General features: G+C 45.9%; 1 protein-coding gene across 1 annotated transcript; it reads right to left on the bottom strand.

Moving 5' to 3' along the window:
• Window positions 1-22,582: 22,582 nt before the first annotated feature.
• Window positions 22,583-23,989, bottom strand: LOC143809596 (uncharacterized). Its single transcript, XM_077292641.1, has 3 exons — window positions 23,919-23,989; window positions 23,410-23,489; window positions 22,583-23,317 (listed from the first exon to the last, which is right to left on the bottom strand). The coding sequence occupies exons 1-3, from the start codon at window positions 23,950-23,952 to the stop codon at window positions 22,823-22,825; spliced, it is 609 nt and encodes a 202-aa protein (XP_077148756.1). The 5' UTR covers window positions 23,953-23,989; the 3' UTR covers window positions 22,583-22,822.
• Between the last annotated feature and the right edge of the window lie 954 nt (window positions 23,990-24,943).

Genomic DNA, 24,943 nt, shown 5'->3' with positions numbered 1-24,943 from the left:
CAGACCTTAAGGTGATCCCTGGATACCGCTGTCGAGGTCTCCCCTTTGTCCTTGCTGATGAGACAGACCTTAGTGTTGTCGAAGTCGGATGGCAAGATGGTATACGGTTCCGCTTCCCATTGGTCATCGAGCTTGTGTAACCTCCTCTTTCATTTAAGCACTTGCTCACCAGGTGACAGGGGAATCGCAGGAGCGTGTTGGTTGTAGTCCCTTTCTTGCCTCTGCCTAGCCTGGGCGAGACTTCTCTCCACACACTCTTGCACTTCGCGGTACCTTCGCTGCCTTTCTGCATCCCAATCCGCATCCGGCGAGGTATCTTCGGGTACTAGGACCCCCATGTCCAGATCAACGGGTAACCGACTAGACCTTCCTCGCATCAGGTACGCTGGAGTACAGTTGGTGGAACTTACTGGGATGTGGTTGTACATATCCACCAAGTCAGGTAACTTTGTCGGCCACAGATTCCGTTCCTCCACAGGCAAGGTCTTCAATAAATCGATTACTACCTGGTTCATCTTCTCGCACATCCCGTTGGTTTGAGGGTGGTACGGTGTAGTTCTGATCTTCTTACACCCGTACAACTGGCAGAATTCTTGGAATACTTCTGCTTCAAAGGCAGGTCCCTGGTCGGTCAGTACCTTCTCTGGGTAGCCATGGGGCCTACAAAAGTGCTGCTGGAAGGCCCTGGCGGCAGTCCTGGCCGTTAGATCTTTAACAGGCACAACCACCAGAAACCTGGAGTAGTGGTCCACGATGGTAAGGGCGTAGATATAGCCCGACCGGCTAGGTGTCAGCTTCACATGATCCAGCGTGACCAGTTCAAGCGGCCGTTTGGTGATGATAGGCCGCAGGGGGGCCCGTTGGCTGTCACGGTCCTTTCTGCGCAGACTACATGGACCACACTCCCGACACCACTTCTCAATGGTTCTCTTCATGCCAATCCAATAGAACCTCCCTCGGAGTAGCTTCTCCAGCTTCTTCCATCCGAAGTGTCCGGCTCCATCATGGTAGGCTCCCAGAACCATGGGCGCATCTCGCCTTGGCACCACTATCTGCCACACCAATTCATGAGTACGTGGGTCGATGCTCCTCCTGCACAGCTTGCCATCATGGATAAACAGCTTGCTTCTTCCCTTCCACAGCTGTTGGGTTTCTTGTGGATCATCTGGGCCAGGGTGCAACCCAGCCTGCGTCAAGAGCTCCTTCACCTGACGGACCGCGGGGTCACTATCCTGGGTTTCTGCCCATCCGTGGTGGGGCAGGGGATTCAGCGTGGCATCCGGTTGGTTCTTGTGCCTGTTCTTCACATGGTGAGAGCTCTGAGTGGCTTTGGGGCGATGGAAGGCAGGCAGCTCCACCTCTTCAAGTGCCTCCGGGTCTTCTCCCACTTCTGGTAAATTGGGCATTCGGGACAAAGCATCGGCGTTGGCATTCTGGTGCCCTGCCCGATATTTGATGGTGAAATCATAGTTGGACAGCCGGGCCATCCACCGCTGTTCCAAGGCCCCGAGTTTGGCGGTATCCAGATGCGTTAGCGGATTGTTGTCCGTGAAGACGGTGAATTTCGCGGAAGCCAGGTAGTGCTTAAACCTCTCCGTCACTGCCCAGACAAGGGCAAGGAATTCCAGTTTGAAGGAACTGTAGTTGTCAGGGTTCCTTTCCGTGGGACGGAGTTTCCTGCTGGCGTAAGCGATCACTCTTTCCTTGCCGTTCTGGACCTGAGACAGCACGGCTCCTAGTCCCACATTACTGGCATCTGTGTACAGCACAAACGGTTGGTCGTATTCGGGGTAAGCCAGTACCTCTTCCCCCGTCAGCGCCGACTTCAAGCAGGTGAAGGATTCCTCCAGCTCTTCGTTCCAATCAAAGAGGGTTTTCCTCCCCTTGGTCTTCTTTGGTTGGCCCACCAGCAGATTTTGCAAGGGTGCGGCCTTCTTGGTGAAATCCTTAATGAATCTCCGGTAGTAACCTACCAACCCGAGGAACTGCCGGACTTCGTGGAGGTCACTAGGCTTTGGCCAGTCCTGGATCACTGTGACCTTGTCGGGGTCTGGGGCCACTCCTTCAGCGCTCACCACATGGCCCAGGTACTGCACTTTAGGTTTCAGCAGATGACACTTGGACGGTTTCACTTTTAGGCCGAATTTGGACAAGGCTTCAAACACCTCGGCCAGGTGCTTCAGATGGTCTTCGTAGGTTTTAGAGAAGACTATGACGTCATCCAGATATAGCAGCACGGTTTCAAAGTTCAGGTGTCCCAGGCAGCTCTCCATCATCCTCTGGAACGTTCCGGGAGCATTGCACAATCCGAAGGGCATGTAGTTGAACTCACAGAGGCCCATTGGCGTCGTGAAGGCCGTCTTTTCCTTGTCCGCCTCCGCCACAGGAACCTGCCAGTACCCACTGGTGAGATCTAAGGTAGAGAAATAGTTAGCAGATTTTAAAGCAGCCAGAGACTCCTCTATCCTGGGCAGTGGGTATGCGTCCTTATGTGTAATGCGATTCAACTGTCTGTAATCAACACACATCCTCATTGTACCATCTTTCTTTTTAACAAGGACTAACGGAGCCGCCCAGGGGCTACAGCTGTCTCTCACCACCCCAGCCTCCTTCATTTCCCGCAACATGTCCTTGGCACACTGGTAATGAGCTGGGGGTACAGGGCGATATCTCTCTTTTATGGGTCGATGATCTCCCGTGGGGATGTGATGTTGGATCCCTTTCACCTGCCCAAAATCTGAGGGGTGTTTGCTGAATACCTGTTCGTACTCGTGTACCACCCTGTAAGCCCCCTGTATTTGATGAGATGGGGTAGAGTCAGTGCCCACATGCAATTCCCGACACCAATCTTTCGAGTGCTCTGCAGAACCTTTGTTCTCTGCCACGTTTGACGGGCCCAAGGGTTCAGGTGTCTGTATTACACTATTATTGACAGTGAACAGTTTGGCGAGCGTAGTATACTTGGTTAGGTGGACCTCTTCCTCCCCACAATTGAGGACACGTACAGGCACTCTCCCCTGTCGGACGTCTACCACCCCCCGGGCTGTCAGAACAGTAGGCCTATTGTCTGAATATACAGGTTCTACCAAGGCCTGGTAGTCCTTACCCCTGAGGCCTATGGCTGCTCGACACCATATTAACATTTCACTCTTGGGAGGTATCGCGATGGGGTTTGAATCACTTACAGTGACACGACCAATCTCACCACCAGTCAGCTCTACCTGCTGTCTCTGCATCAGAGCTCTGATTTCCTTCTGCAGGGCACGTTGCTCACTGTGGCCAGCGTTTTCTGCCACCTGTTGCAACAAAACAATCACTTCTGCAAGACAATTTTCTATAACATTAGTACCAAGAGTCATCATGGGATTACATTCTCGACGATCAATATCTACAATCACAATCCCTTGGGCTTTCAATTCCACCCGCCCCACTTTGATGGTGACCTCCTTATACCCCACTTGTGGCAATGGCTGACCATTACTGGCGATTATGGTGAAATCATCATCAGGGCCACGAGTAATATCAGCGTCCTCCCAATACCGTTTGTAGAGCACGTAAGGTATAGTCGTCACCTGAGAACCGGTGTCCAGCAAAGCATTCAAGGGGATTCCATCAATCACTACAGGGAGAACTGGTCGTCCTCCAATATACTTGGTTCTCCAATGCTGCGGGCCTGACCGTCCTACTCCTGGGGGTTGGCCCTTTGCCCCAGGGGTTGCTCGTTTAAAGGACAGTACCTTGCAAGATGGCCCACCTGGTGACAGCGGCGGCAGATGGGTCGTCCATCCTGGTGGAAGCGATCGTCGGGCCGGCTCCTGGTCGGCGGAGTCCTCCTCTGTCGCATCCAAGGGACATCCTCCGGGCTGGAAGCCAACTGGATCTTCTCTTTGGGGGCCTCCTGTAGGGACTGCACCGTCCGGGCCAGGGCAGCAACGCTCTTGGTTAGCTCTTGCATCTGGAGACGAAGTCCTGCAGGGGAGTCGTCCTCGAAGCTCTGGGCGTCGGCCTCCGCGGCAACTGGGGTATCCGATGCCACCTCCTGGTGGTATGTGAGAGCGGGGCGCCTGGGTGGTACTGCGCGGCTGGGCTGTCGCTCCTGCAATGCCTGGATAGCTTTATCTTTAAACTGCGCAAAAGTCAAGTCTGGATTTTGCATGGCCAGAAAGTGCAATTGGCCCCGCTGGTGACTGCACAGGAGCCCCTCAATGAACCGCTCCTTCAGGATTTTATCTTCATCCTGCATGCTGCCGGGGTCACTCTGCTTAATGGCCCGCATCGCTTCCTGGAGATTAAGGGCATAGTCCCGCAAGCTATCCTGTGACTTTTGTTTGCATCCATAAAAAGTCAGTTTAATCTCTGTAGCAGTGCGAGTGTCAAAGGTGGCTTTAAGCTTGGCAAAAATCTGTTGTGCAGTTCCTTTATCCTCAGCGGGCCAGGATTTCAATTCCCTCAGAGCCGCCCCAAAGAGTTGGCCGGTTATCATATGGACCTTCTGGGGCTCGGTTAGGGGATAGAACTCGAGCAGGCTGCAGAGCCCTTCTTTAAAGTCAGTGAACGTATGCGCCTCCCCAGAGTATCGTGGGAGCCAGGCCGCTCCGGGCAGGTAGGGCATGGAGAAGGGCATTATGGCTTTTGCATTAGCGGCAGTGTCCGACTGGCTGATGGGGGCAGCGGGTTCTGCGGCAGTCAGTGGTGGCATTAGGGCCGCGGCTTCGCCCGCTGCGGGGACCGGAGCTGCCCCTGCGTCCGCGGCTGCGACCGCCACCTCCTCTCCTCCCGACTCGGACATGGCCGTCCCTTCCTCCCACTAACCTGCTGGAGGTTGGAGTTCCTCTTCCGGGATTGGCGCCTCACCGCGCTTTCCGTTCCGCGCTTCTTTTGGCTGATCCCGCCCACGTAGCTAAGGCTCCTCCCTCCGCGCGCGGCAATGGCGAATTTTGGCGGCAAATGGCACAGCACAGTCTTTTCAATAAAGTACAGTCCAAGCACAATAACTCACAGTTCCAAGGCACACATGACCTGATTCTTCAGGCTTAAGTAAATCCTGTTCGTGACGCCAAGTTGGAGCGCCCCCACACCGCCGCAGGGCCGAGGGGTACCCGGAGCCGGGCCTCTAGGTCTCAGTCCTGGGGTTGTCACGGTGGCTAGACCCGGTCCGTGGCCCTGTCTGTCAATGGGGGACGTCCGGTGCAATAAGTGGTGTGGTAACGGTGCAGGTCGCGGTAAATAACGAAGACACCAGTTTGCAGTCTCTTTACCTCTTTACTGAAGATGTTGGAGACCTCAGTCCAGAGCGCTGTTAACTGGGTTTTCAGAGACCGGCCGGTCCAACGACACATCAGGAGTTCTCCTCACAGGTGGGAATCAGTATCTACCTTCTAGCGCTGTGTGTTGTAGTTCTTCCCTGCTGAGCTCCCGGGATAGTCCTCACAACTGTTTCTTTCTGTCTCTACTGTTCGTTCTCCGTCCTCCAGGTGATATGGTAGGACGCACCCGTATGACGGGGTAGGCCTGGAGTTCTTCCGGGACTCTAGAGTCGCCCCTCTCCCACAGCTGCCTCCGTTGTCTGCTTAGGTGTTAAGTGAGACAGCCAACCTATAATTGGCTGTCCGGCCGTGGTTTGCAATGTACTTAAAGTCTCTTACTTGCTCGGCGTTCCGGCCACCGATTGTTTGCGCCTCAGCAAGGTGCTGCCTCTTTCAACAAAACCCCTGCTGGTATTCTCCTTTTCTGTATTCCCGTTGTTTGCTGGTTAGTTCTGCTCTGAGGAGTCTGCCAGGATCCCCATCCCTGACAGGTCCTCTCACTAGCTCTTCCCAGCTACTTCTCCCTGTCTTCCTGTCCAACCCCCAGTTTTACCTGAGTTGTGAGGAGTGGCCTACTAGATAGGACCACCCCCCCTGGTGGCCGGAGTGTGAAGTGTGGTGAGAATGTACCTGGTCAGAGAAACTCCTTAGTGCAATCAGACGTACCATAGCTCCCCATAGTGGCGGAGCCACAGTACTGCAACAACCAGGACTCTGGGGTGCTGCAGAGACACTGACACACGTAGACCCATTCAAATGAATAGGTCTATGCACATGCCTGCATGTTTTCACGGACCGTGTGCCCGTGTGCAAAACACGGAGACATGTCCGTTTTTCTCCAGCAGCACGGTCCGCAAAGTGTCCCACACACGTGCACACGGAGAACAGTGTGCACTCTCCTCCGTGTGCACGTACCGCCGCAGGAGAAACAGCGCTACAGTAAGTGCTGTCCCCTGTGTGTGGTGCTGAAGCCTGCATTCATCCCTTCTGTCCTGCTCAGCTGAAAGCAGCGTTCGCAGGAGAGAAGGGATGAAAGATCAAGTTTTTTATTTTTTTTTGTTTAAATTAAAGTTTGGGGTCACCTCCCGCCTCCCACCCCCCGCGCGCCCGCCCGCTTGCAGAGAAATACTCACCCAGCTCCCGCGATGCCTCCTCTCAGAGCCGGCAGCTCGTCCTGTGTGAGCGGTCACGTGGTACCGCTCATTACAGTGATGAATATGCGCATATTCATGGGTGCAAGTGCAAGTGCCTTACGCAGGCATGTACTATGGAGGACAGAGAATGAACTTCAATCCAATATTGCAGCCAGCATGCAGCCAGCGGGCAAGGAAAGGGTGAATCAAACACCCGAAAACCCCGCCTCTATGGCTGAAAATTGTTCCCTCCAAATTCAGGTGACAGAGTCCCTTTAAAGGCTATGAGCCCACAATGAGTTTTTGATGTTGCACCATTTCTGCATCCATTTTGTAAAATAGATTACTTGCATTTTTTCTAAAATCCACAGCGTAAAAAAAATCACCAAAAAGTCTTAGTGGGTACGTAGACTTAAGGAGTTTTGTGATTTCAAGGAGGATTTGGAGAGTTTCCGCTCAGTTTCTGCTCCAAATACACCTGGAAAAAGCTTGTGTGCAGAGTCATAAAGTGCAAACGTTTACATTAAACTTTTTTTTGTTTTTCTTTTCGTCCTGATTTTGATTTAGACTGCGTCCAATTGTAGCAATTTTCATGCGTTTTTTTTCTGCATGTTTTCTGCATGCAATCTTCTCTAATAATCTTCTGTATTATGTTTTTTATGTATTTTCTGCTTTATTTGGTGCAGAATTGAAGCAGCGATTTTAAAGCGTTTTTTAGTACAGAAAAGCTTTGAGCCTGTACCTAAAGCGCAATTGAATTTTTTTTACATGCCTTTTTTTGGGGGGTTTTTCAGGCCCTCCTATAGAAGTCTATGGCAATGTTCACACATAGCATACATGCTGCAGTTTTTTCCCATTGCCTTTTATTTGCATGTTTTCTGCTCCAAAATACACATTAACAATCTTCTATGATTGTTGCATTTTTGATCCAGGTTTAACGTCACGTTTTTTTTTTTTTTTTAAACTGTTTATTTTTTAAAGATTTTCCTTTTTCTTGTACAAATAACATCATAAACATAAGTATAGTTGTAGCAAAATTATGCAAAACAATGCAAAACATTTTACATGTTTCTTCCAGTGGCACAGTGCGCAGCACTGCTGCTCCTACTAAACTTAGGGCAAACATCTAATGCATCATCTAAGAGTAGGTGGAGTACAGGGAAGGGCTAGGGAAAAAGTCAGGGAGGGGAAAAGACACAGAAAGAAAGAAAGAAAAAAGGCACGCGACATCAGTTGGTTAGCTTAGTTACATAGTCATCCCATGGAGCCCAGATGCGATTGAACAAATCAAGTTGATTATTAATACAGGCCGTAAGATTCTCCATACGTCTCATTTCTTTAATCTTCATCCGGAGTTTTTTTTATGGAGGGAGCTGATCTTTTCTTCCAGTACGAGGCTAATAGACACTTCGCCGATGTTAGGATATGGAGGAGCAGCCTGGCAGGGTCCTTTGTCATGGGCACGGGGGGGAACATTAAGCATAAAAGTCACAGGATCCAGAGGAATCTCCACATCAAACACCTGAGATATCAACCCCTGTGCTCTCTTCCAGAATGGGGATATAGTCTGGCAATCCCAGAATACATGTGGCAATGAACCCACAGCCCCCAGGCATCTCCAGCATTTATCCGACGTGGCAGGGTAAATATTATGTAAAACCTCCGGCGTATGATACCAATGCATCAGTATCTTGTACTGATTTTCCTTTTGTGTCATGCATGGTGATGATTTAGCTGCCTTAGACCATATGACCTGCCAGATAGGAAGCGGAAGTTCCCTCCCCAGGTATCTCTCCCACTTTATCATGTAAGCATGTTTAGGAGGGGGGGTCTGATGGTGGAGTGAACAGTATACTATAAATGTCCGTGATCAAACCCTTTGTAGAGGGATTCCCTTTACAGAGTCGCTCAAAGGGAGTGGGGGTGGAGAATGTTGTGTTTTTATATAAAGTTAAGGCCAGGTGGCGGATTTGTAAGTATGAGAAGTAGGTCCTAAGTGGGAGTTTAAACCGCTCTCTAAGAGTCTGAAAAGGAAGAATATTTCTATTAAAGGGGTCTAGAATATCCGCGTAATAAAATAATTGTGCTTGAAGCCATGGTTCTGTCATAGCTGCAGTAAGACTATCAGGTATGGAGGGTATAAAAAGGAAGGAGATTATAGGGGACTTGGGGGAGATCAATGGAAAGGCCTTGCTGCTTATCCTCCAAATTTTCATTGTAAATGTTATAGAGCCCAGCAGAGGCATTGAGGGGCATGTACTCCCATCTCCCCATAGCAATGAATTGGGATGTGCTGGAGCCATCCAAAGTTTCTCGATTTCTACCAATTTGCTTAAAGCCCGCAAGGAGGCCCAAGCTGGAATCCTTCTAAGGTGCACGGCCAAGTAATATCTCCAGATGTGTGGAAAGGCAATACCCCCCTGTGTTTTTGGAGATGTGAGGACTGATTTAGCTATTCGATGTCGTCTCTGACCCCCCAAAAAATTAAGAAGCACAGTCTGAAACCTCCTCAACACTGTTCGTGCGATCGGCACCGGCAAAACCTCCACCATGTATAAGAACTTAGGTATAATAGACATCTTTATCGCATTTGCTCTGCCAAAAAGTGAGAGAGGAAGTTTAGATCATCTAGAAAGTAACCCATTAATCTGTTGAAAGAAGGCCGGGAAATTATGTCTATAAAGGGAGTTGTAAGAGTCAGTCAGGAAAATACCCAAATATTTAATTTTGGTGTCCTTCCAAGCAAATTTGAACTTTGATTTCAGAGCGTCCACCATTGCGCACAGTAAGTTAATTGGGAGAGCTTCAGTCTTTGTTGTATTTACCTTGTACCCTGAGAGTAGTCCATATTTTGTCAAGGTAGATTGAAGATTGGGGAGGGAAATGTGTGGGTTGGTGAGGGTTAGGAGAAATAGAGACAACTTGAACTCTCTCTCCCGTACCTTAATGCCCTGGATATCTGGATTATTCCTTATTTTGGAAGCCAAGGGCTCTATACAGAGGACACACAGCAGGGGAGAGAGAGGACACCCCTGTCTAGATCCATTTGAGATATTGATACGAGAGGAAGACGCATGGGGGAGTTTAACCACAGCATTGGGCAAGGAATATAAAGCTTCTATAGCCTGAAGAAATGGACCCGATAGGCCATACCTGCGTAAAGACGCAAATAAAAAAGGCCAACTCAGTCGGTCGAATGCCTTCTCAGCATCTAAACTGAGCAGAAGACCAGATTGCCCATTTCTTTCAAGGATATCAACAAGCGCTATAGTATGTCTAGTGTTATCATCCGCTTGCCTATTTGCCACAATACCGACCTGATCTTTATGGATTAAATCCAGAAGAAGCAAACTCAATCTATTAGCCAGGATTTTAGTAAGTATTTTAAGATCGGCATTTAGTAGGGATATAGGACGATAGCTGGCGCAATCAGCAGGGTCCTTTCCAGGATTATGTATTTGTTTTAAACATCTTTTTATTGGATTTCGTACAAATAGAACAATCAACACATATACAATCAAAGGAGTACAGACAAGGTTATTGATGCGAACATAATCTCTCCTCTAGTACAGTAACAGAATCAGCCGCTTTGCTTTTCTATTTAAGGAAAATTATGGTACTTGAAGAGTATTTCCTTTACGGTAGATAGTGGTATTCGAAAGATTGCAGTTAGGCCGGGAGAGAGGTTTTCAGATTCTGTAATAACAATTGCCCGTAGGACAGTTAGAGGAAAAGGAAAGAAAGGAAAAGATTGGGAGATAGCGGGGGAGGGAGTTTTTCTCCTCGCGAAAGGAGAGTGGCGACCGGCTTGTCATTGTAGAGTAAACGGGTAAGGTCTGGAGACCACCAGTACCTTAATTTTGATATGTCTGAGAGCTACAATGTTCAGCAAGGATTTAGATTGTTTATAACATCTAGGTACTCGCTGCTAGTTCGGAAAGATTTCCAGGGGGCCCATGTTGTGAGGAATTTTTCTTGTGAAAAGTAGGTGAATGCGGTTATTTCTTCAATATAATAGAGTTGGTCTACCTTGTGTAGCCAGTCCGGGAGGCTCGGACAGCTTTTGGCCAGCCAATGAGCGGGGATAAGAAGTTTGGCTGCCGCTAACAGAAATGCTAGTAGAGACTTATTTTTATACTTGGAGTTGTCTCCGGTCCAGTTCAGGAAGATAAGTGTTACCGACGGGGGATGTCGTAGTTTGCAGATCTTGGTCGTGTATTTTAATATTTCTTTCCAAAAGGCTTGTATTTTGTCACATGACCACCACATATGAATGAAAGAACCTGTATCATTAGAGCATCTCCAACAGGTTGAAGTAGTGTTGGGATACCACAGGTGGGATAAGATCGGGGTGGTATACCACCTAGTGATAATTTTGTATGAGTTTTATTGTACTCTGATGCAACTTGATGGCCCGTGTGAATTTTTATACATTTGTTCTACTTCCCAGTCTTGTAGTGTAAGGCCTAGGTCTTTTTCCCAGTTAGAAATATAGGCCCGTTTAATTGGGGTTGTGTTAACTATGATTTCTTGGTATATTTTTGTTAGGACTCCTTTTGGGGGTTTCTGTTGAATTAGAAGTTTTTCAAAGGTCCTTATTTCCCTATAGAAGGAGTCTAGTTTACCGCAGTTCTAAGTCTACTGTATTGAAGAAAATTTAAGTGATATTGCGGAAATCTTGATTGTAACTCTAGCAATGAAGGGAGGGTGCCATCAGACATCAAACACTCTAGATTGTCTTCAAACCTGTGTAGAGGATCAGGAGTTATGGTTGAAGAGCAATTCAGGTGAAGTCCCGGCAGGTCTCTCACTCTGACCAGGGGAGACGGCAAAGGCATTGACAATTGGGAGAATTTTGCCCATGTCCGAATCATATTCTTGGAAATGGCATTTGGGATTTTTAGGCTGTATATAAATTCTTTGGGAGCATGAAGTATAGTGCGTAGGGGGACCAGTACAGTAGTGTCTGCGATCTGGGTCCAGATCTTCTGGGGGTTGCCTCTCCACCAGTCAATTATTAGATAAAGTGTCGCTGCGGTGTGATACTTCTGGGGATCTGGAGCACCCAAACCTCCTCTAGATTTGGGGAGCGAGAGTGTCGTGTAATTAAGTCTAGGTCTCGAGTCTCTCGAGATATATTTCCCAAAAATTGATCAGATTTTTAAAAAGAAAGCGTTGGGGACCGATATTGGTAGCATTCTTGAGACGTAGCTGAATTTGGGAAGAATGAAGCCCTTTAGTAAATTTTTCCTCCCTGTCCAGGAGACAAATGGGGCCTTCCACGAATTCATTAGTTCTAGTGTGGTATTGAGTAGTGGGGTATAGTTAAGTGCGTATAATAAGTGCCAGTGTGGGGTAAGTTTGATCCCTAGGTATTTAATGAATCTCGAGTTCCACTTGATGGGGAATGAAACCTTAATGTCGCGGATAATCTTATGGTCTATATTTATGCTCATTGCTTCCGATTTATCTAAGTTAATTTTAAAATTCGAAAGATTCCCAAATTTTTCAAATATGTCCAAAACCACTGGAATTTCTTTATTAGGATTAGTCAATGTTAATAGTAAATCATCAGCAAAAGCTGCTACTGTGTGGGTAGTCTTTCCAAGTCGAACTCCTACTATATCTGGGTGTTGTCTAATGTTTTGGATTAGTGTTTCAATTGAAAGGATGAATAATGTAGGGGATAGGGGGCAGCCTTGACGCGTACCATTTTTAATTTCAAAAGGGGGGGACAGATCTCCATTTACTCTCACTTTTGCGGTGGGGGAGTTATACATTTGGAAAATGGCGGTGGTTAAAACTGGAGGAAATCCAAATCGCTCGAGGGTCTCTTGCATAAAAGTCCAGTCCACCCTGTTGAACGCTTTCTCAGCGTCTGTTCCCAACAAGACCAACGACCTGCTATGGGTGAGGGCATGTTGCATTAAATATAGTACTTTCAGCGAATTATCTCTCCCCTCTCTTCCTCTCACAAACCCCGTCTGGTCCGGTGAAACCTGTGAATCCAATACTAAGCCCACCCGATTAGCAATCATCTTTGCAAACATTTTCAGGTCATTGTTCAATAGGGAAATTGGTCTGTAGTTGCTGCATATTTCAGGTTCTCTGCCTTCTTTATGAATAAGCGAAATATGTGCCTCTAGTGTTTGTTTAGGGAAGGGCGACCCTTTTAAAGTTTCGTTAAACAACTTGAGAAGCAAAGGGCTTAGAGTTTCCTGAAAAGTCTTATAGTAAGAGGTTGGTAGACCATCTGGACCAGGACTTTTGCCCATTGGGCAGCCCAACAAGGTGGACCGGAGTTCACCTGCTGTGAAAGGCACAGTCAATTCAATCTGTTGAGCCTTGGAGAGGGATGGGAGATGTAGGGATTTAAGAAATGCTCTAATCTCAATTTTTCTATCAGTTAGTTGATCGTTGTTTTCGTTAGGGCGTATATTATACAAGGAAGCGTAATAATCCCTAAAGATCGAAGAGATCTCCTCTGGATTTTTGGTTACAGTACCATTCAGGTTTTTTAGTGAGTATATTAAAGATTTCGCTTTCCTCTTTTTTTGTAGTATAAATATGTGAACCCATCAGGTCCTGGGGCTTTACCCTGGGGCAATTCTTTAATTGTATTTTCCAGTTCTTCTTCGGTTATTATGTTGTTTAGTGTTAAAAGGGCTTCCGCACTCAAGGTTGGTAATTGACAGGAGTCCAAGTAAGTTTTGAGTCTTTCAGATCTATCAATTTGGTCTATGGGTAGAGTGGAGGGTAATGAATATAGACGGGAATAGCAATCCTGAAATATGTTTGCTTGTTTCTGTGGGTCATATATGAGGTGTCCCTGTTTATTTTTGATGGCAAAGGGGGAAGCCTGAACCAATCTCTCCCTCAACTGAGCTGCCAAGAGAGAGTGGGCCTTATTACCCTTCTCATAGTATTTTTGCTTAGTATACCCCATCATTTTTTCAACTTTCTGGATAGCGAGATCCCTCATCCCACCCCTTACCTCAACAATATTTTAAAATGTACGTTTAGAGGGTTGCACAGACATTCTTTGTTCCAACTTTTTGAGACAAAGTCACGTTTTTAATGTGTGTTTATCTATCACAGAAAAGCTTTGATTCTGCGTTTTTATCTGAATTTTTACATGTGGTTTTTTTTTACAAGACTTTTTATATGCATTTGTTTCAGGATCCCTATAGAAGCCTAAAATATGTCCTAAAAAATTAATAACTTTATTATATCATGTTAAAACAGAACAAATGTTCACATATGGTAGATTAAAGGTCACCAAAGGAGGATAGGAAAAAAAACTGCACATAATATAAAAAATATGATTCCATAATACCGTAATTAGTATCATAAAATACAATATAAGGTGCAACCTCTAAAGTGCAATCTCTAAAGTTTACTTTACATCGTGCACTTTATATTGTACTTTATGCTACTAATTACTGTGGAATCATGTTTTTGGTAGTGCTTTAGTCATATTATATGCTGCTCTTTTTTCCTATCCTATGGCACTTACTTGTCCCGTTATACTATTTCTGCCTGGCTGTAGAGGTTGGAACCCTAAAATTCCATATGTCATCCCCACCCATCAATAACTGACCCTATAAAAGAACCCATTTATGAATAGACAAATGGGGGCACCACGGTCAGTGGGATCGCATCAAGACCTATAAAAAAGCCAATAGTAAAGTATAAGGAAGCAAGGTAGGTCTTAAAAACAGGATCACCACAAAAATGAGAATAGCAAAGTAGAACACAGCTTTATTTCAAAGTAAACAAACATAAGGCAAAGCACAAACATTTAAAACCATTTAAAAATGGGGGAAATACAAAACGACCCCATTTACATACAGCCCTAAATAAGGCAAAAGCCCGCACAAAACTGAAGGGTTCAATATGAATATATAAGCCAATAGAGTGCCTGTATAGACAGCATGACCATCATGTGTATGAAATAAGTGTGGCTAGCCCATGTACCAGTGGAAATGACAAACCATTGAACAGTTTCCAAATAGCATGATAACCCACAACAGCTATGGTACAATAAGCAGTGGCAGTGCTGAATTATAATACATACACTGTAGAAGGAACACAAAGATGTGCCCCCTTAGTAAACAAACAGGGCTAATGATGCCTCCGTAAACCACACATAATAGTGTAAGATACACACCCAAAATAGGACCTGGTGACTGGAAAGGAAAATAAAGTGCATACACAGCAAAACGCTGCATGGCCCGCACTTTAACTTGTTAGGGTCCTTTTGTCTGCATGACTTTGCCCATGGCCGGCGACGCAAGGGTTACTTCTTAAGGCACGGAAGGCTGGGCTGATGTATATACAGGGGCTGACTGGGCTGATGTATATACAGGGGCTGACTGGGCTGATGTATATACAGGTGCTGGGGGCTGGCTGTGGCTGGGCTGATGTATGTATTTACAGGGGCTGGGGGCTGGCTAGACTGATGTATATACAGGGGCTGGGGGCTGGCTGGGCTGATGTATATACATGTCACGTGCTAGGGGCTGGCTCATGTCATTTGTCTAGCCTGGCCCCAATATCTGCAGCCTGGGCCCCAGCTGTCCATACAAGACCCCATATGTCCCTTATCCTGCTGCCCCATATATCTATCCTGCCCTCCATATATCCAACATGGTCCATTGTCCTGGCTTACATATATCAATCATGGCCTCATGTGCTGCTCCCCCCATATATCCATCCCGGCCCCTTGTGCTGCTCCCCCTATATATCTATCCTGGTCCCTTGTGCTGCTCCTCCCCTATATCAATCATGACTCCATGTTCTACTCCCCCCATATATCCATCCTGGTCCCTTGTGCTGCTTACTCCCATATATCCATCCTGGTCCCTCTTGCTGCTCCCCCCAAATATCAATCATGGCTCCATGTGCTGCTCCCCCCATATATCCATCCTGGTCCCTTGTGCTGCTGCAGTACTTTGCTCTGCCCTCAACAGGGTAGACAAAGTACGCCTGCGCCGGAGCCGCGGCGTAAAGACCCGAAGAGGACGTCATGGAACGAAGATGGGAGGTGCCGGAGCGGACCGGAGACAACCATCCGACCGGACCGCAGCGGGACTGCCCCTGGGTGAGTATAATCTAACGTCTTTTTCTCCTCTTTCAGGTAACATCGGCGGCTTATCTACAGCATTACAGAATGCTGTAGATAAGCCCCTGATGCCGGTGAGCTTACCTCACCAGCCATTTTGGGGGTGACAGGTTCCCTTTAATGTTCGGACATTGACTGATAGGGAAGCTTCTTCTCCTAGGTGGTAGGCTCTTTCCTTGGCTGACAAGAGCAATATGTTTGCATGTGATGTGAGGAGGGAGCGTTTGTGACTATATGGACACTGTAAGTTCTATGTTTGGGGGTTTTGTCATCACCTCTTCCCATTTATTACATAGCTGTATCACTACAGTGGTGACATCACCTCCTCCCTCTTATTGTACGGCCAAATAACTGCAGATATGTCACCCCTCTTATATGGTACAGCTGTACCACCATAACATTGGCACCTCTACTATTGAATTTATAGCTACAGTATATCACTATTTAATTATTAATTCATGGCCTTCAGCTCAGTCTGGAGCAATGGCGACTTGATGGATGATCAATCTGTACTTAGATCGATCTTGTGCAAGCCTAGATAGATCCACCAGGGTCTTTTCTGCCGTTATCTTGACTGTATCCAGCCATTGGGTTCTTCTTCTCCTTGTTCCTTCTATTTTTCCAATCATGATGTCCTTCTCCAGTGATTGTTCGCTTCGTATGATGTGCCCAAAGTAGGCAAGTCGTAGCTTGGTGATGGGTCCTTTGAGCGACGTGTCTGGTTTGATTTGTTCAAAAATTGAATTGTTCGTTCTTGTTGCCATTCCTGGTATTGATAACATCCTACTCCAGCACCACATTTCAAAATGCATTGATTCTTCTTCTGTCTTGTTTCTTCATCATCCGGTTTTCCCATTTGTACGTTACCACAGAAAAGATAAAACTATGTATAAGCCGTGCCTTCATCACCAGTGAAATGTTCCTCGATTTGAAGACCTTGTCCAGTGTCTTCATTGTTGATTTGCCCATAGCTAGACAGATATTCACTTCTGGTGTTGTTTCATCTTGAGTGATCATCGATCTGAGTAGGCGGAAGTCTTTTACAACTTCTAGTTTTTTACAGTTTATCTCAAATGTGTCCGGTTGTACCTGTCAGTAGTCAATAATATCTTTGTCTTCTTTATGTTGAGTAAAAGTCCCTGGTTGAGCTTTCCATCTGGACACTCCGTAATAAGTCCATAAGTCCATCTACGCTTGTTAGTATCGATATTAAATTGCCTGCGTATTTCAGATTGCTGATGATTCGTCCAGCAATGTTTATTCCTTCTTCCTTTGAATTACAATACATTTATTATTGCAATACCAAACACAGCCTAAAGAGAAGAGTGGCGCTATACACCAAACAACCCATTTCAATCCAGAACTGTGGAGGGTAAGACATATTAGACAGAGGAGAGTATTTCGTGTCCTACTTCTGAATGTGAAGATAGTGTAGAGTATAACTCCAGCGCTGGGCTATATGGTTACTTGTTACAGTTATGCATCGGACAATGGGTGTTACATGTGAGGTTTGTCCATTTACTACTGACATTTCTGTAGGGATCAGGCAGACCTAGCTAAGAATCAAAAGCTGAACATGAATATAAATGTTCATATGGTGCCAGCGTCGGACTGGGGTGTCTGGGGCCCACCAGAGGATTGGACTCTAGGGGCCCACCCTACAGCTATATGCAAATATCTGTCATTATAGTGGAGCATCGGCTGTAAAACACCGGCGGCTGCTGCACATCTACCGTGTGCCCCAATAACTGGGATGTATAATTACGGTAGTTTACATTAATGTGGTTCTTGGTAAAACAAGTTATCACTGATCCATGGGCTCCACAGGATAGGTGATCGCTTAGATCCGACCATTAGAAACTGGGGAAGTTTTATCCCTGACAGGACACTTTTATCACTATTTTAAAATGCAGCGGCAGGTGGGATTTCTGACCGCAGCTCCATTCATTCTCTTTGGGGCTTCCAGAAAAAAACAAGTGCAGCCACTGAGGGAATGAATGGATCAGTGATCTAGTCGGACATGCCACTCCAGTCTAATGGGGATAAAAAGTTCCACATTTTGCTGAGTGGGTCCAAGCAGTCAGACCCCCACCAATCAATATGTTATCACTTATCCTGTGGAGAGGTGATTACTTTTTTCCACAGGAAACCCCTGTAAGTGCATCTCCGCCGCTGTGTACAAAGCATTAAAACTCTAATGGAAATAAAGAATCTTCTCCTAATTAATATCAGAGAGAACAAATGACTGCCATACACAACACAATCCACTATACCAAGACCAATAATACCACAAGAAATACCACCACACTATGACCAGACCACATAGTGACCGAATAATACTACATACAAGGGACAAATACCACCGCACCATGTCAACACCACATATTACCACCACTTGGTGACCAAATAGCACATACAAGGGACAAATACCACAACACCATTTCCAGACCACATATTACGACCACATAGTGACTGAATACTACAATACTGATCAGAAATAAAAAAAAACAAAAAAAAACACAATACTATCACCATAAGGCTGCTGTCACACTAGCAGTATTTGGTCAGTATTTTACATCAGTATTTGTAAGCCAAAACCAGGAGTGGAACAATTTGAGGAAAAGTATAATAGAAACACGTCACCACTTCTGCATTTATCACCCACTCCTGGTTTTGGCTTACAAATACTGATTTCCACATATAGTGGGATCTATGCAATAAAGCGATCTCCACTATGGTACTAATATAAAATAAATTTTATTGAACATAATGTTAAAAACACAAATAGGATAAAATTACTACATGTAAGAAAGGTACACAATCCAATAAAAGGGACTATACTGCCATGGGAGATTGCAAGATGGCTCAGGCTGAATGCAGTATATATACAATGAGAAATACCTATGCTATGATAGGAGAGTCCATGGATGGAAAGCTGCCTCTATCAACGATACCTAGCTTAATAATATGGTGTCCTAAATCAGACCCCACAAAAAAACATGGCATATGCTAGAGGTAGTAAAAGGATATTACCTTACTGTTCGCCTGCTGCAATGACCCCGGCGTCCCTCTAGCATATGCCATGTATTTTTGTGGGGTCTGATTTAGGACACCATATTATTAAGCTAGGTATCGTTGATAGAGGCAGTTTTCCATCCATGGACTCTCCTATCATAGCATAGGTATTTCTCATTGTATATATACTGCATTCGGCCTGAGCCATCTTGCAATCTCCCATGGGCAGTATAGTCCCTTTTATTGGATTGTGTACCTTTCTTACATGTAGTAATTTTATCCTATTTGTGTTTTTAACATTATGTTCAATAAAATTTATTTTATATTAGTACCATAGTGGAGATCGCTTTATTGCATAGATCCCACTATATGTGGAAGTTTTGCTGGGTGGTACATGTACCCTTCATTTTGAAGGGATTTGTCTTTGTAAAAACATAGAGCAATTACGTGTGATTACAAATAATGATGTAAAATAATGACCAAATACTGAATGTGTGACGGCAGCCTAAGTGACATTATACACAGGAGATCTGTACTTAGTATGCAGTGTCTGTGTATAGGTAATACAGTGATCACTGGTGACATTGTACACAGGAGCTCTGTATATAGTATACAGTGTATAGTGTCAGTGTATAGGTAACACTGACTCACCAGTGACGTCTCTAGGTGAAGTCCTTCATCTTTCATCCAGCACAGACCGCCATCACTTCATCCAGCCAGGACTTGTCTCTGCAGGAAATAACACAGTTATCTCGAGCTCCGCTTGCAGAACACATTACTTAATTTTTCACAACTTCTACATTACACCACATGAAGAAAAAAAGGCGACATAGTGTCACTCTACACAGTAACAGGACCGCCCCCCCCCAATTAAAACAGTATACTCAAAAAATAAAATAAATACATCACTGCAGTAATAATATCCATTAATTAGCCCCTATGGTAATAATATTCCCCACCCTGGCCCCGTGTGTCTCATTCCTGGCTCCAGCCATATGTTCTCGCATCCTGCCCTCATGAGTATCCATTCTAGCCCATATGATCTCCCCATCCTGCCCCATCTGTCTCCATCGTATTCATCCTGCCCCATGATCCAATCCTGCCCCATGTCTTTCATTCTGCCCCGTGTCTCCAATCATGCCCTGTATCTACATTCTGCCCATGCCTCCAGTCCTGCCCCCAGTGTGTCCAGCAATCTACCCCAGTGTGTCCAGCATATTACCCCCAGTGTGTCCAGCAACCTGCCCCAGTATGTCCAGCATATTGCCCCAGTGTCCAGCAATCTGCCCCAGTGTGTCCAGCATTGCCTCCAGACAGTGTATCCAGCAATCTGCCCCAGTATGTCCGGCAATCTGCCCCAGTGTCCAGCAAGCTGTCCCAGTATGTCCAGCATTGCCCCCAGACAGTGTGTCCAGCAATCTGCCCCAGTATGTCTGGCAATCTGCCCCAGTGTGTCCGGCAATCTGCCCCAGTGTGTCCAGCAATCTGCCCCAGTGTGTCCAGCATATTACCCCCGTGTGTCCAACAATCTGCCCCCAGTCTGTCCAGCGTTCTGCCCCCAGTCTGTCCAGCGTTCTGTCCCAGTGTGTCTCCAGCATTCTGCCCCAGTGTGTCTCCAGCATTCTGCCCCAGTGTGTCTCCAGCATTCTGCCCCAGTGTGTCTCCAGCATTCTGCCCCAGTGTGTCTCCAGCATTCTGCCCCAGTGTGTCTCCAGCATTCTGCCCCAGTGTGTCTCCAGCAATCTGCCCCAGTGTGTCTCCAGCAATCTGCCCCAGTGTGTCTCCAGCATTCTGCCCCAGTGTGTCTCCAGCAATCTGCCCCAGTGTGTCTCCAGCAATCTGCCCCAGTGTGTCTCCAGCAATCTGCCCCAGTGTGTCTCCAGCATTTTGCCCCAGTGTGTCTCCAGCATTCTGCCCCAGTGTGTCTCCAGCAATCTGCCCCAGTGTGTGTCCAGCATTCTGCCCCAGTGTGTGTCCAGCATTCTGCCCCAGTGTGTCTCCAGCAATCTGCCCCAGTGTGTCTCCAGCATTCTGCCCCAGTGTGTGTCCAGCATTCTGCCCCAGTGTGTCTCCAGCATTCTGCCCCAGTGTGTCTCCAGCATTCTGCCCCAGTGTGTCTCCAGCATTCTGCCCCAGTGTGTCTCCAGCATTCTGCCCCAGTGTGTCTCCAGCAATCTGCCCCAGTGTGTCTCCAGCAATCTGCCCCAGTGTGTGTCCAGCATTCTGCCCCAGTGTGTCTCCAGCATTCTGCCCCAGTGTGTCTCCAGCAATCTGCCCCCAGTGGGTGTCCAGCATTCTGCCCCCCCCCTCCAGTGTCCCCCACTGCTCCAGGGGCACCCGCCGCTCCGGGGGCCCCCCCCCCGGCCGCCACCCTCCCACCCTCCTTGAAGACGATACTCACCCTGCTGCCTGCAGCCTGCTCCAGCGATGGTCTCGGCGTCTGCTCTGCACTGCATCTTCTTCCTGCTTGTGCTTGTGCGGTCATGTGATACTGATTAAAGTCATGAATATGCCCATATTCATGGCCTTAATGAAGCGGTACCACGTGACCGCACAAGCAGGAAGAAGATGCAGTGCAGAGCAGACGCCGAGACCATCGCTGGAGCAGGGTGAGTATCGTCTTCAAGGAGGGTGGGTGGGGGGCGGCCAGGGGGGCCCCCGGAGCAGTGGGGGCCCCTGGAGCAGTGGGGGCCCTGCCAGCAGGTGTCAGTGCCTGGGCCCACCGGAGGATCCTCCGGTTCTCCGGTGGGCCAGTCCGAGCCTGTATGGTGCCTTTGATATCAAACTTGGAAGCATAAAGGGAACGTGTGAATGTGGTTTTCTTAAAAACATAAAATAACACGAATTGTAGCATAATTTCTCTCAGTATCTAAAATTCTCACCAATTTTACCCTACATCCGTACTTAAATTATTACTAACTAGTTGTAAGGTCATAATGTCTAAAGGTGTTAATCCAGAAAGAAAGTAAACTAACACAAAGAAACTGAAATAAATGTGCAGGAGCAGCTGCTGTAGTCGCAATGCAAAAGCAGAACGAAAAGAGGCAACAAAATTCTGCCAGCGCAAATATGTAAACGGCCATATTTATTACACAGCTCCTAGAAACGTGAGGTTCTTAGCGCACATTTTGATCAAACTGTGCGAGCCCATCTGCCAACGACAAGGCGACCTCTTCAGATGGGACCCTACACTAACACTACACTAACCGGTATTAATAAAGCCCCTATGTCTAATGTTGTTGATCCAGAAGAAGGCAAAAAACCCTGGAACACACTCAGCCAATTTGTGACTCAGGGAAAAAATTCCTTCTTGACCCCGGGAAAAGGCGATCAGTCCTAGAACCCTGGATCAAACCCTACTACTAATACTATGATTATTATCCTCCCACATTATCTATTATTATTTATTTACTGTTATATTTTATTATTATTATTAATATTATTGTTATTATTATTATTATTAATATCCCACATTATCTATTGTTTATTTATTATTGTTTCTATTTTAAGCAATGTAATTTCTAATATTGAAACTAAAATTACTATATTTTTTTATTAGAATACTAATTTAATAACTATTATAATTATTTTATGCTTTTTGTCCTTTTTCCTCCTTATTATAAATATTCTACAATTGCAGCTTTAATTATTTTTTTGCTATTAATATAAAACGACTATTGTACCTTTTCTACTATAAATATTACTACTATACTATGTATATGCTTTTGATCCAGAAGAAGGCAAAAACCCTTGGACACTTTCAGCCAATCTGTGTCTGAAGGGAAAAATTCCTTCTTGACCCCGGGAAAAGGCGATCAGTCCTAGAACCCTGGATCAAGCCGCCTAATTCTATAAAATGTGTATATTGTGTTATATTAATAGAATAGTGGTTAATACTAGCTGACTACATTCTTATGACAACTACTTCTCTATATCCTATTTATACTACTGTAACTAATTGTTTATATTATTAATTATTATTAATGCTACGCCCCTACCAATAATAAGGTCCCTATGTTACTTACTGCTACATCAAACCTGCTGTTATAACGACTAATATTATTACTTTTACATTTTTATTTCTACTGTTTTTTACTATAATTACTACTTTTTGTTACTACTATGATAGCTACTATTACAGTTTTTCCTACTAATATTAATATCCTGCTGCTCTAATATTATTATACCTCTCTTATTACTATTCTTTTTTTATTCTTACCTCCCAGTATTTGCCGTATATGATGTTACCGGCTGAGAGGTCCTAGCAGGATTGTCCAGATGATGTTCTTCTTTCCTCTCAAATACTGGTTGATATATTGGAGGATGTGGCACTGCGTGGTCCTGCTGCTTCTTCTGGCCTCTGTCCTGCTGCTTCTTCTGGCCTCTGTCCTGCTGCTTCTTCTGGCCTCTGTCCTGCTGCTTCTTCTGGCCTCTGTCCTGCTGCTTCTTCTGGCCTCTGTCCTGCTGCTTCTTCTGGCCTCTGTCCTGCTGCTTCTTCTGGCCTCTGTTGTGGTCTCTCTTCTGGCGCCGATCTTAATTGTGATTTTGACCTCTTTTTTCTTCCTTTCTTCTTTTTGGGTTCCCTGCTCTTCATCCAGGTCCATACACAGTACTTTAGCCCGCATTGCCCTTGCTTCTTGTTCTGTGATCCTGGTCTTCATGGATGGTGCAGGCTGCTCTTCATATTCATGCCTTGTTGTATATTTCTTCTGGGCTTCTGGGCTGGTCGGCATGAGGCGCTAAGAAGACAGCAGATTAAGTTACACATGTAATAAGACATTCCTATACACCCTTGTAAAATTACAGGCAGCGGTATAGTCTTCTCACTAACCTCCATCTTGTAGAGGGGTGACGGCAGAAACTTCATACAGAAGGCCAGTCTTCTGAATGCCTCCTCCGGTGTGATGTCATCTGTAGAGAAAAGAACCAAATATAAGGATCTCCCATAACCGTACAGAGAGGATGTGACAGGGCGGCACTACTGATCACCATATCGCTAACCATCCCGCTAAGTGCTAGGAGCAGAAATGTCAGTAAGAAGAAGCTAGAAAATGTGTTTTGTACATGGAAGATGCAATCCTTCTGTAGCTTTCATGGCCAGTGATAGGATTCCCCTCTCTACCTATGGAGCTCACGTTCTGCTCAGACCGGCGATGTCAGCCTCTGTTGGGGATCAGTTTAGCCTTCTGGTATTTTTTACAGCAAATATCTGCAGGTCTATATTTACCCCCCAAATTACTGGAAACCTGACACATCCCAAAGATAAAGAAAGGTGAAGCCGTTGGGAGCCGTCTGACCACAGGACAGAGAATGGTCGTCTAACAGTGTGAGGAATCTCACCGGATCCAGCGCAGGATGAAGGTCCGGTCCACATGGTCTCGCTGTGGTCTTCACTCGTGTCAAAATCTATCAAAATCCTGTAAAATAGCAGAACAGTCAGAATCGGTTTTGGGCTCATTGACCAGGGTGTACTGTTACTGGAACCTTTGGGAAACACCGTCTGTGTGTTTAGGAGACATTGCCGGGGCAAAGGCAACATTGGGCAATGTGCAGGATATGACTGTTCTATATCCAATATCTGCCCTCCCCCATTATTATGTGCTGTATATGGAGGAATATTCGGAATAATCGACTTCGGTCCGTTCTCCGCTCTGCAGGCGCCGTTCTCTATGGAGGACGGAGCTGATGTTAAATATTGGACCCATCCAATAAGATGTGACAAGTGGTGACAGCGGAGTATCAGCCGCCGGCTCCTCATCATGTACATGTCTGTATGTGAAGTATTGGGGTAAATAAGAACAATTAGTAACAGAACATCTCGGGTTATTCTGTGTGAATATGTGATGAGATAATCAGCTGTCACTAATATAATATTACAGGTTTATACCTGAAATGTCGCGGTGGCCGCAGGTGTCCGTCTTCACTCTCTGCTGAGATAGAACAGACTGATAATAACTGACGTTTGTGTTTATTTCAAATTCAAATCTAACAATCCTACTGGTTGTTTATTGCCATGGTGACTGAAGTCACTGATAATTTAAAGGGACATGACGGTATTATTGCACTATAGTGAATTTTACTATATGTAACTCCCCTTTGACACCATTTAAGCACATGGAGATGTGTTGTAATTCCCTGCACAGATGATAGGCCCAATACTATGCAGGTAAATGATATGAAGGACCAGTGTCCCATTTGTTCTAAGGATTGGTGCGTGCTGGTCCCAGGAATTGGGTTCTAGCAATATGTCCTCGTTTACCAAAAACCCTGCATTTGCTTCTAGGGAGTTTTTATTGTGTAATTTACATTAAAAATAGAATTGTTGCCACCTCGGAGAGGCATGTGCAATAAATATTAGGTTTAGG

The sequence above is a fragment of the Ranitomeya variabilis genome, chromosome 2 (genome assembly GCF_051348905.1).
Source record: "Ranitomeya variabilis isolate aRanVar5 chromosome 2, aRanVar5.hap1, whole genome shotgun sequence".
NCBI lineage: Eukaryota > Metazoa > Chordata > Amphibia > Anura > Dendrobatidae > Ranitomeya > Ranitomeya variabilis.
The sequence above is the reverse complement of the archived record's forward strand: the minus strand, read 5'-3'. Positions and strand labels throughout refer to the sequence as shown.

Bases quoted from the DNA above. Each gene is read 5' to 3' on its own strand.
- LOC143809596 (XM_077292641.1), bottom strand. From the start codon at position 23,952: ATGTGGACCGGACCTTCATCCTGCGCTGGATCCG. The intron at 23,490-23,918 runs GTGAGATTCCTC...TTTTCTCTACAG, and splicing joins TTCATCCTGCGCTGGATCCG to ATGACATCACACCGGAGGAG. The intron at 23,318-23,409 runs GTTAGTGAGAAG...CTGTCTTCTTAG, and splicing joins CACCCCTCTACAAGATGGAG to CGCCTCATGCCGACCAGCCC.